We start from the raw sequence: 11,377 nt of genomic DNA on the forward strand, positions 1-11,377 counted from the left end.
GGGACACTGTGGCTCGAGGGGGACGAAGGTCGACGAACCCCCGTCGTCGTTGTTGATGATGGGCGGCGTCGAAGAAGCGGATGTGGTTGCTGTGTTGTTTGGCGGGTGGAAAGGCGAGGGAGTGGAAGAAGAAGTCGAGGAAGTCGAGGAAGTCGAAGAGAAGTCGAGGAGGCGGACGAGAGTCGGGCAGGGAGGAAAAACGACGATCTGAAACTCACCGCGCGCCAAGACTTGCCTTCCCCCCGGTCGACCTTCCTCCTTAGCTGACACAGAGAGACAGCGAGACAGCGAAGAGAGACAACAAGAGAGACAGCGAGGTAGAGAGAGCGAGATAGAGAGAGATGGAAGAGATGGAGCAGAGGCAGCGATGCTTAATAAAAAGAGAGAGAGAGAGAGACAAGCGTATGCGAAGTAAGTAGAAGAGAGAGGCACGAGAGAGTGCGCTCCTCGGTGGGCTTCAGGGGCGGCCTTATCTCCTCCTTTGGGAGATCGAGGCCTGGTTACCGCTAGCTAGTCGTAGTAGTGTTACGAGCGAGAGCGACAGCTTCCATCGGTCCGTCGACGAGAGAGAGAGGCACAGAGAGAGACAGGCAGATAACCGCAGAGCGATCATCCACGAGAGAGCCCACTTCGAGGCTGCTCGGTCGTCCTGGCACGGCGATGTGGCATCGACCTGAAGATGCCCGTCGAGCATGCAGGACTCCGGCCCTGGCTCCTCCCTCCCTATACTAACTCTCTTTCTCTCTCTCTCCATCTCTTTCACCCAGTTGTATGCAAGCAAGCAAGCAAAGCGGAGCTGGTCTCCAAGAGGGCACCGTCGGCATCCTACCAGCCCATCCAACCAGGCCCTGCGGAAGCCAGAGTGACAAGATGGCTGCTCCCGGAGGCCCAGCATGCAGGCCGACCTGAGTTTTCCTCTCCTCTTTGCTTTTCTTTTCCTTTTTTTTTTTTNNCCTTTCCCTTTTCTGTGTGGCATAAACCTGGTTGCATTTTCACCCCTGTCCATCGCATTAACCGTCAGCCAGCGAGCGTCTTCGCCCTAGCCACAACTAGTGTGTCGTTCCCTTGGGAGGACCGCCTCTTGGGTCTTGTAATTCTTAGGGGCGCTCTTCCTTTTCATCATATCTATAATTTGTTATTGTTATTATTGCTGTTTGTTTCTTTTTGTTTTCTCCATCTTCATCGTCCTGGTTCTGCTTTCTTCCCGATGCGAGAGCCCGTGTCGTGTTCAATTGAGGGTTTCTGGTCAAGGTTGGTGACTTTCGAACGGAGGCCACTCAAGTCTCTTCATTGGAATGGAGCCAGGGTGGACACGGCCTTCCCGTGGACAACCACACCAGTGAGACCTCAAGATGACATCAGAGGAAACGCATGAGGAAACTGTCTCGATGTCGGAAAGTTGGCCTTTGCTGCAGCTGCGGAGGCTTCCCTTGCTCTCCCTCCCGGCCTCTGGCACGCCAACGCTATTTTGTTTTGATTCGTATCTCCCTCCTCTCTCTCTCCCTCTCTCTTTCTGTTCCCTCCCCCCTCCTGCCTGGCTCATAAGGAAGTTTTTGTCGAGGCAAGGGTGTGGGGGTGGTTTTTGAACGGATGTCTCCAAACGGGAGATGATTTGATGCATAAAACCAACACGATTGGCCGAGCAACACCCAGTTCGTGAGCTCATATAATCCATTCTTGAGCCCAGAAATTCTCCATAGCCAGTTCCCACAGCCCTTCTTGGTCCAAAAATTTTGATTGATGGTTCGTAAAAATATTCGAAACTAAAACACACGCATTTCATCTCGGTCTCTTCTCTTCAAATCAAGGATCGCAGATAAATGGACCTTTCCCTTCTGGCCCCATCCTGAGATGCCACCCTCGACTTCTGGCCGCACGGCGATGTACCATCTCCAGACATGTTTATCCAATTCGTCTCGGCTCAGCGTTGGCGCCCATGACTGGCAAACATGATCGATCGCGCCAAGTAGCAAACTGAGAGCAATCTCCTTGGCCTTTTTCACGCTGTCCGGCTGGTTTGGGTCGTGCTCGTGCTCGTGCTTGTGCTCAGAAAACGACCTGAGCAGGTAGTCTCGGGCTGGCTCAGCTCTGAATACAGGGAGGTGCGTGCTCTGGCTTCGACTTCCGCCGTCGTACCCACCATATCTGCTGTGCTGGCGCCCGTCGCTCGATTTACGATCACCCTCCAAGTCCAGACCCCATAGGGCTGGGAGATTGTCGTCGTCATTGTCTTCTTTGGGTGATAGCACGTTCGATTTGTGTGCAGGGGAACCCGTCTCGGCGTGCGGGGATTTGCTGCTACCTCCCTCTGGCACCGTTTCCTTGCTATCAAATCCGATACTTGGTGGTGATACAGATGCAGTTTCTCCCTTTTCGTCGTCCCAGTCGTACCCTACCCGTCGGAGGACGCTGATACTCCTCCCCAGTACCTTGACCGTGGGCTGACCCTGTGCCCATCCAGCGTCCTCAGCGCTGGGAGCGGCCGTATCTATTATACCCAGACTGCGAGCCTTCGTGCGACTGTTTGCGCTCACCACAGCCTGGGCAAGGCTTAGTCTGCTGGACAACGGCTGCTCGGGCATTGTGTACTTCAGTGACATGACTGCAAATGCTAACACTAGTGGGGCTCGATTGGTGACAATCACCGTCTTAGAAATCCTTTCCAAATCTGTACTTACGGGCAGCGTAAGTGACTCTTCCAGCTGCTGAGGAGTCATGTCAAGCCCTGCAACTGTTGCTTTCCGTTTCTTCGAAGGTGATGATACAGATGATGCTGTTACCATGCCATCATTCTTCTCCTCTTCTGTAGCTCGCCTTTTGACAACCCTTTTCGCCGCGTTCCACACTTGTCTTGCTGTTTTGGCTTCTGTAAAAACTGATTGGACCGCCGTCAACTTTGCTCTAGAAATATCTTCTGGACTATTGAATTGTTAACTAGTTAGTCAGGAGTCACTAATTTATGAAACGCGTTATCATTGAACCGCAATTGAGTGTGCGTGTGCGTTCAGTTCAGTTCAGTCAGATTGCATATTTTCATACTTTAGTAGCTTGGCTTCTTGTAAGCCCTTAGCCTTGCTAATAGCAGTAGCGAGGGGTATTCTGGCATCCTGCGTTAGGAAACGAAGCAGTGCCTGTAAATCCTTTGCCGTCGCCATGATCCGATCAACGCGCCAACTTGTCACTAACAATAATTCTTCCTCTACAGCAGAGCCGCTCTAGATATTCTTAAAAGTTTAACACCGTGAGATACCTGATCTTGACCAGGAGATGGACCTGCCGCCCAGCCGATGTCTAAATGCAGGCTCCCTGGGCAATTGATAGCTCTGATCGTCTTCTCTTTCTGATGTGTAGTTCAGCCCGCCGATTCCATCTCGGTAACTATCGAGATGCAAGATTCTCATGACTAAGCGGACGTAATATCAATATTACATATTTCGGGCATTTGCAACCAATCGAAAGGAAGAATATTAAAATTACAGGATAAAACAATACGAGGGCGTCTATCATGTAATTTATCCTGCAACATCAACTTGATCTTCTGCAAGGTAACAACATATCAACTCTTTCATCTTCGGCAGCAGAGCTGTGTATAACATCCCTAGATGATAATTGCGGCCAGGCACCCTATATCTATCGAGTTCTGCAATATGGTTATTCGGGTGACGACATTATACCCATGGATGGGGCTTTCCCTCTATATACCCTTCCTGCATCTCGAAGGAAAGCTTCATCTCACGGCAAGGCCAAACAAACCTCAACCATGAGAGTTCCTACTTTAAGGAATAAGTCAAGTAAAGAAGAAAGAGTATCTTTGATAAAATGACGCCATATTTTATGATCACGATATTTTTCACTTTGTTTACGTACCCAGCAAAACAGTGGCTGACTGCTATTCTACCAACTGGTATCCCAACCTTACCACGCTATCACCTTGTTATCTGCCCTTCGAGTATAGCAATAAATCATGTTGCTACTGGCATTAACCTCATCCTTTCAGCCCTGGGCTTACTAGCCCAGAGTCTCTCTCTGGATGAAGTGAGGCTCGAACTGGGGCCTCAGCTATCCGAGTCTGCCCGGATCTCTGAGAATGGACAAGAGTTTGCAAGATGGAGTGAGTATTACTCCCCGACTCCCGGAGTCGTGGTTAGTGTAGCTAGTGAGGAGGATGTGGCTGTGACGGTGTGTTTTGAAGTTTCTACTCTTTCCCTCGTCTACATGTCAAACCTCCAGAGTTGACAGAGAGTATCAGGTGCAATATTGCATTAAATATGATATCCAGTTTTTTGCCCAGTCGGGAGCTCATGGATTTACTACCACAATGGATGTGCCTCCAGACGGAATACTTATCAACTTGAGACAGCTAAACTCGGTCACTTTCAACGATGAAAGAACAAAAGTCACCCTGGGGGGCGGTGTTCTGATTTCAGAGATAATCGAGGCCGCTGCTTCAAATAGTACCTTGGTTTTAACTGGGAACTGCAACTGTGTTGGTGCTATCGGCGCTATCCTGGGGGGAGGGTACGGTAACCTGATGGGTATATATGGATATGGAGTCGACAACATTCTATCACTCAATGTCGTTTCTGGAGACGGTGTCCTGCAGACGGTTACAGATGGTGATGACCTTTTTTGGGCTGTCCGTGGTGCAGGTCCTAACTTTGGCGTTGTGACGTCTGTGATTATGAAGGCATACCCTGTGCAACCAGCCGGTCTATACGCGTGGCTGGGTACTCTCACCTTCACAGGGGACAAGATTGAAGCGGTCACCAAAGCTATCAGTGAGCTCGAATTGAAACCGGAGATGAATCTTTTGATGTACTTTCTAGATGCCCGCGCCCCTTCCAAAACACCTACCATTGTCGTGACCCCATTCTACCACGGCTCTGAGGCTGAAGGAAGGGCAGCTTTCTCATCTCTACTCAACCTTGGTCCTACGCTTGACACGACGGCCAGCACCCATTATACTCACTGGAACGACGGATCCCAGAGCGCGTGCATCAAAGGCGACCGTAAACCGTCGTACTGTTCTGGCCTCGCCAAAATAGATCCCGGAACATGGAAGCAGGTCTGGGACGAATATGTCACCTGGGTTTCGTCAAATGATGGAAAGTCTCGCAATAGCACCGTCATTCTCGAGGCATATTCTATGGACAGAGTGCAATCATTTCCAGTGAATTCGTCTTCAGTACCTTGGAGAGGCCGGATCAAGTTCAACGCTCTGGTGGTCCCTTGGTACAAGGATGAAGACCTAGATCTTGCTGCTGAATCCTACGGCAGGTTCACTCGTAGCTTGATTTTATCCACGAGCGGCCTCGATCCCCCAGCTACGTATGTGCTTCCTACTAAACTCGACAAGTATTCATGATATAGCTAAATATTGATGCTAACATACCATGGCTAGGTATGTTAACTTTGCATATGGTGACGAGGAACCTTCAGAGGTATACGGCCATCAACTCCCAAGGCTACAGAAGCTCAAGGCAAAGCATGACCCGAATAACATTTTCGATCAGTCGTTTCATATCGAGCCAAAGTATTGAAGAGATGAGGCAGGTGTCACGACAAACAAGGATAATATAGATATTCTTAGTATAAATAATCCAAATCGGAAAAGCCACCCTCGTAAATAAGTTTTGGACGATCGCTAGAATTTCGGTGACACTGTTCCTATTTAATTCTCGCGGTAGGAAATAATCCCAAGTAGCAGCCTTATGACACTGTTAGCTTGTAGAATGAGGTGATTGTAGGTCAATCACTCGTGAGAACCACTACGATTTAAGGGTATAGGTGTCTTTCTCGTGGAAATACCCGAGGACCCGGATATCACTATAACCAGGTAATAACACACTACCAACCGGGTAGACGGTCTTGGAGTAATGAATTCGTATAAACATTGACAATAAGTATGTATATCCTAAATAAATACAGCTATAAATAAGTTCGGGAGACAGTTATTGTTTCTCGATGGGCTTCGCATCTTCGCCCTCGCCTCTGGACTCAGCCATTGATGTTCGCTCGACTTCGGCTTCAACTGTTGGCACACAAGCCTCCTCAAAGCTGGGTCTCTTTAGTTTATCCATTATACCAGCGGCATTTAGAGCTTCTCCAGATGCTCTCAATCCAGAATAAGGTTCTGACTTGGCATTACTCTCACCAGATCCCCTTGTATCAGTTTCTGCCTCAGCTGGAGCTTCAGGCTCCTCCAAGTGTTCGCTGGATACTAGATCGGAAGAAAGGGGTTCCTCCGCGGCTGGCTGTGGCGGTGAACGTGTCACTTCAGAAGGAGCGTGGTCGCCTTCAGCTTCTGCAGCCTGAGAGAAAACCGCGGATTCCACAGCCTTGTCAATGCTGGATGGCGGGGGTGCTTGGCTCTCCAGGTCTTCGGGAGGTGACACAGTTGCTTTCGTGGGGGGAGGTGCAAAGGGAGATTCTGACTGGATATCATTGGGCTCAGAAGGGGATTTACCCTGCTGACTGCCCGGGACGTTCACCTCCCCGTCAGGACCGATTGACCAAACATTCCATGGATCAGCAAGTTTGATTTCTGGAGTTTGTGGCTTCTCAGTCTCTGCTACTGCCGGAGTAGACTTGGCAGCAGGTTTTCTTCTTGGTGGCCCTCTAGCCCTTCCCTTGCGGGCGTCACTGAGTGGGCCTTTCTCTGCTGGCTTCTCTTCCTCTTTCTCCGTTTCCTTCGGTTTGGGAGCTGGTGGACCGAGTTTAAGACGGCTATCTAGATCAGAAAGGAACCCTGCTTTCAAGGCTGCAATCTTCGAGCCAACTGCCCGGGGAGGAAGTGCTGGCTTGGATTTTGTAGCAGGGGGGGCTGCATCATCTGCATTTTCTCCAGATATAGTTTTTGACAACGGTTCACCTGATTCTTGGCCCTTCTTCCTTGTAGGTCTCTGGGGAACCTGTGGCTTTGGCCTATCAGGGATTGATGGCCGCTTCTTTAGTTCAGTTGGACTGGTGGTTTGAGTCTTCGTTGGTGATATATCCCCCTGTTCCTCTGTGGAAGATCTATCGGGTTGCCTTGAAGGTCTGGGTGGTAGTGAAGGCAATGATGGCTTTTCTGGCTTTTCTGATTTCTCGGAGTCTGCTGGTGCTTCCACGGCAGTAGTGAGCTGTTGACTTTCGGGGGCTTCTTCCCAGACATCTTTGCTAGGAAAACGCTGTTTTGGACCCTCCTCTTCCGATCGAGATCCCTCTAGATGAGCAGGAGGCTCCTCCAAGCCAGATTTTTCCAGCATCTTATCTGCTTCTCGCACCCTTTCTTGTTCCTGTTCAGGTGTCTCAAATAGAGCCTCATGTTCTGATCCATCCTTCTTAGGCCGTTTGGGTATATCTGGAGTTGACACAGTTGCATGAAGCTGGGCACTACTGGGAGCATCTTCCCAGATATCCTTACTAGGAAACCTCTGCGTGTGGCTGACTGGTGACTTGAAGCGCTGCTCCGGAGATAGACGTCTTTCGTTGTCATCATCATGGAATAGGGGTTCGTATTCTTTGGTATGCTTTACAGGCACAGATTCACTTTCATCCTGATCCCTAGGGTTACTTTCAAGACCTTTGTTCCCAGAACCTGTAGGGCGTGGTAGTTCCATTTGCTGGGAAGATTCAGTATCTTGTATGTGGTCATGGTGTTTATGTTCAAAGGGAGGGGATACAGCAGGTTGCAATGCCGCAGAGCTTGGGTCAATTTCATCCGAAGCAAGTACGGGGAAATCTTCCTCCTCCGGTAGATGTTCTGTGAGTTTAGCCTCAGGTTCCGGTGCCAATGCGAAGCCATCTGGATGATGCTGATGATGTAAAGGTTCATCAACATGGATCTTTACTTCGTGGGATTCCGGCTTCTTATTATGAGTGTCATCTAGGCTCTCTAAACCTTTCTGTTTTTCAGGTTTAGGGTGAGAAGTTGAATCTTCACGGTGCACTTCATGTTGCAGTGAGGATTCTGCTGGAGGTGATTGGAGACGAGAGGCAAGCTGTTCGGTCATAATATTCCCTAGCTCTTCGTCGGGAGTACCCATCATATTATCGGATGTACCTAGAATCGTTAGACTAAGCCTATGATAAGATAGTTGTGTTTCAAGGAATGCTACCTGTAACTCGGGATGATTTGACAATCTTGTTCAGATCCTCACTGCTCATTGCCCAGTCCGGACGTGGACTGCCAACACCTGATGCATGAAACGCCTGTTCCTCCAGAGCCAGCTCTTTTGGATGTTTTTGGTACCATGATTTTTCGAATGGGTCATCAGGAGTTACTCCGTGCCCATGAAGACCATAGCTGCCTGGGGGTTCTTGTCGACTTTTAGTCCGGCTGTGACTATCTCGATGCTCATTGGGGCTGGATGGCCCAGGTGACGGGGATGGTGCTTGTACATATCCCGCGTTAGGGTACATAGGCACCCTCTGTCCCATATCCGGGGCAGCGGTCCCTTCATCATTGGGATAAGACTTCTGACTTGCTGACGCATTTGACGATTCCAGTTGGATATGAGGAATGCCTGATTTAGAATATAGTGACTGGTTACTGACATCTTCCTCCGATCCTGTTTCATGTCCATGTGAGGCGTCTGTCCGAGTCACGGCCTGAACCTGTGCTGTTGCGCTTGAAGTCGGCAATGATGGCCGAGGTGCATGTAGATGAAGGTCCTGATGAACGTTTCTTGTCTCTGCGGGCTGTTCTACCCCGTATCCGGCTACCTTTTCTCCCTGCGTAACGGGGTTCCTCAGCTCAACAAGCTTTGGAGCGGTTGGAGGAAGAGTAGCGCTATCAGGCCTGATGGAAGGATCAATTGGTGAATCAGCACCTAATAATCTAGAGGAAGGCGGCGCATTCAGTGGGGATGGAGCAAAACTGTCTAGCTTTGGGGGTGAGTTTCTATCTGGACGGCTCGTAGGGCGTGGGGGTATCTTCGGAGGGTTTGCGTTGGCGTTGTTCGGAGAGCGAGAGGGTCGCGGAGGTATGGGAGGAGGGGCTTTGGTTGACATGGCGGTAACAAGTAGATTCTGTAGTATAATAAGCTGATATTGTATGTAGTTGTAAAGTCGATAAAGGGGAGAAATGCTTCTAGGTAGGTCAGTGCCTGTACTATCCGAATGATTTCACACCCAGCCCCCACAGAATGCCTTGAAGGTATAGTTGACACGGAATTATGACTCCCCCGGAGACATGCTTGAGAATAGACGGTGTGTATATATAGAATCTCCCTGTTGATTCTATATGGAACTCACCTCAGAATGAGGTGCTAATAAGGGGTAGCTTGGGTGGTTTGGCCGAAGTGGCAAGAATCTTGATCGATTCAATGAAATATGACAAGGAGAAACTTCAGAGGGAAAAAAGAAAGCACCTCGCCTCACTGCAAATGAGAATGCTTACCGGTGTATATAGCAGTAGAAATGTGTCAAGAAAGAGAGGTTCTTGAGCTGTCTCTAGGAAGGGGGCTGAGAGTCAGCAAGGCCCCATATACTCCGTCTTAAGGCCCTTCTATGGGAAGACGTCACTGTCACTGCCTTTTGGCACTCAGGAGGAGATCATAGCATGTTTGATGCCCGACGTGATAGCTGATTCAGCCCTAGGCTTGCAAGTGGCCGTACTGTCTGGTAGTAACTGATATCAAATTATCCAACGTGTTTCGAGATGTTTTTGCCTTGCTTTTACCAGGTCGTTAAGTTAGTTACGTAGCTCCAGTAATGACGCGGATGGTCACGTGGACGGCATGTGAAGAAGTGAAAGAGCCCCGGCAAAAATGGAGAGAGAGAGAGAGAGAGATGGAGTAGTGACAGTTAGACATAGCATGATAGAGTCTCGTAATAGCCTACAATACATACAGATGGTACAAAAGAGCAAAGCTATAGAAGTTACAGAGAGGCTAAGGAATAGAGCAATAAACCAGGGTTGGAAGTGTCCAGTTCCAGATCAGTTTCTCCTGTCCATGACATCACAAGGAGACAAGCTGATAAGAGAGATCATCCATTAGAGTAAAAGAGAAAGGAGGAAAAGACATAAGCAAGCTGGTATCTATCATTGGGTAGGAGGTAGGGATGGGAATTGGAATAAAACCTGCGGCACAGCGACAAAACCGTTGCCGGTATGGAAGCTCAGCTTAAAAGGAAAGGGAAAAAGAGAACAATAGGCGGGGTCGTGTGCATCGTGGAATACTTAAGGCGCTTGGTTATCCCTCGATCGTTGAGGGAAGGGAAGTAGCTTGGCTGGCCACGGAAGGACGCAAAGGTCCATCGTTTGGTCATTCCCATTTAGACCATCATTTGCGCAACGCCTTGTCCACCAAGGGTCTTACTTCCGGTGAATTCCTGGCCCTTAGCAGCAGCTAGAGCATAGAAGATGGCGGTAAAGAGAAGAAAAACGGCTGCCGCAATCAAGCTCGTAGCTTCCTTTGACACAAGACTGAGCCACTGAATGACGCTCATGGCAAGGTAGATAACTCCACGCATTGTGTTGGACGCGAAACGGCGGATGAAGGCGTCAAACTTGGACGAAGTAGGGCAGATGCGCAGGAGCAGTGGTACCTCGATAAACAGGATGACTGGGGAACAAGCTCTATTTCAACAGTCGCCCAAATTAGCATGCCGTAAGACACGTTGAGTTGTAATTTGAATGGTTCACTTACAGGCATACTATGCTGAATGCAAGTATGATAGATGGAACACGAAAGAGGTTAGAAATTCCAACAGCAAAGCATATTAGCATGGAGAGGATTCCGGTCCTATATATATAGTGTGTTAGCTTCCAGTATAATGGCCGTGCAACCAGCAGGACTCCTCGGCTGGATAGACTGGAGTCGGAGGAAGCAGTAGGAGTGGCTAACCATTGTGCGTAGATGCCTGGAGGACTGCTTGTTAGCATATGCGGAACAGGCCAGGAAGTCCGTCTGATAGACTTACTGAAATTTCTTGATCTAAACTCTTCGGCGAGCGTCATTATGGCTGCTGATGATGTTTTTAACGGGCTAGGGCCTCCTTCGATGCTGGCGGGTTGCTGGTGGGAACAGCGTGATCCTAGAGCTCTGTGCGAGCCCGGAACTGATCAAAAACAATAGAGGGTAAACAACACTGGCAGCCACAGTTAGCACTCCCCCCTTGGATAGAGATGGAGCAGACACTTCTTAGATAGCATCTGAGAGAATGGTAAACCAGGGAGAACTCACAGTGCTGCTCTGGCTTCTGCTCTGACTTGTGCGCTGCAGACAAGAGCTGGAGAAGAAGCTAGTTCACTCTTAAGGCAGCTCACGCGCGATTCAAGCCACAACAACAATAACAAGTGCGTCCTTGGCTTAAGCGGAGTTTCACAAAGCTGATGCCTGCAAGCAGGGCAGGAGGGTGATATCAGTGACTTGTCCAGCAAAGAAACAAA

General features: G+C 49.3%; 6 protein-coding genes across 6 annotated transcripts; 2 read left to right on the forward strand and 4 right to left on the reverse strand.

Annotated features, from left to right (window-relative positions):
* Window positions 1-58: 58 nt before the first annotated feature.
* On the forward strand, window positions 59-415 carry TRV_01991 (uncharacterized protein; the record flags this gene model as incomplete). Its single annotated transcript, XM_003023823.1, has 2 exons — window positions 59-181; window positions 281-415. The coding sequence occupies 2 exons, from the start codon at window positions 59-61 to the stop codon at window positions 413-415; spliced, it is 258 nt and encodes an 85-aa protein (XP_003023869.1).
* Window positions 416-1,763: 1,348 nt separating this feature from the next.
* TRV_01992 (uncharacterized protein) lies at window positions 1,764-3,155 on the reverse strand (the record flags this gene model as incomplete). Its single annotated transcript, XM_003023824.1, has 2 exons — window positions 1,764-2,919; window positions 3,040-3,155. 2 exons carry the CDS (start codon window positions 3,153-3,155, stop codon window positions 1,764-1,766), a joined length of 1,272 nt encoding a protein of 423 aa, XP_003023870.1.
* Window positions 3,156-3,819: 664 nt separating this feature from the next.
* TRV_01993 (FAD binding domain protein) lies at window positions 3,820-5,540 on the forward strand (the record flags this gene model as incomplete). Its single annotated transcript, XM_003023825.1, has 3 exons — window positions 3,820-4,179; window positions 4,280-5,328; window positions 5,402-5,540. 3 exons carry the CDS (start codon window positions 3,820-3,822, stop codon window positions 5,538-5,540), a joined length of 1,548 nt encoding a protein of 515 aa, XP_003023871.1.
* A 411-nt stretch (window positions 5,541-5,951) lies between these two features.
* On the reverse strand, window positions 5,952-8,027 carry TRV_01994 (uncharacterized protein; the record flags this gene model as incomplete). Its single annotated transcript, XM_003023826.1, has 1 exon — window positions 5,952-8,027. One exon carries the CDS (start codon window positions 8,025-8,027, stop codon window positions 5,952-5,954), a length of 2,076 nt encoding a protein of 691 aa, XP_003023872.1.
* A 58-nt stretch (window positions 8,028-8,085) lies between these two features.
* TRV_01995 (uncharacterized protein) lies at window positions 8,086-8,994 on the reverse strand (the record flags this gene model as incomplete). Its single annotated transcript, XM_003023827.1, has 1 exon — window positions 8,086-8,994. The coding sequence occupies one exon, from the start codon at window positions 8,992-8,994 to the stop codon at window positions 8,086-8,088; it is 909 nt and encodes a 302-aa protein (XP_003023873.1).
* Window positions 8,995-10,260: 1,266 nt separating this feature from the next.
* Window positions 10,261-10,945, reverse strand: TRV_01996 (uncharacterized protein; the record flags this gene model as incomplete). Its single annotated transcript, XM_003023828.1, has 2 exons — window positions 10,261-10,564; window positions 10,635-10,945. The coding sequence occupies 2 exons, from the start codon at window positions 10,943-10,945 to the stop codon at window positions 10,261-10,263; spliced, it is 615 nt and encodes a 204-aa protein (XP_003023874.1).
* Between the last annotated feature and the right edge of the window lie 432 nt (window positions 10,946-11,377).

This window comes from Trichophyton verrucosum (genome assembly GCF_000151505.1).
Source record: "Trichophyton verrucosum HKI 0517 chromosome Unknown contig00189_1.f1.exp, whole genome shotgun sequence".
NCBI classification, from domain to species: domain Eukaryota; kingdom Fungi; phylum Ascomycota; class Eurotiomycetes; order Onygenales; family Arthrodermataceae; genus Trichophyton; species Trichophyton verrucosum.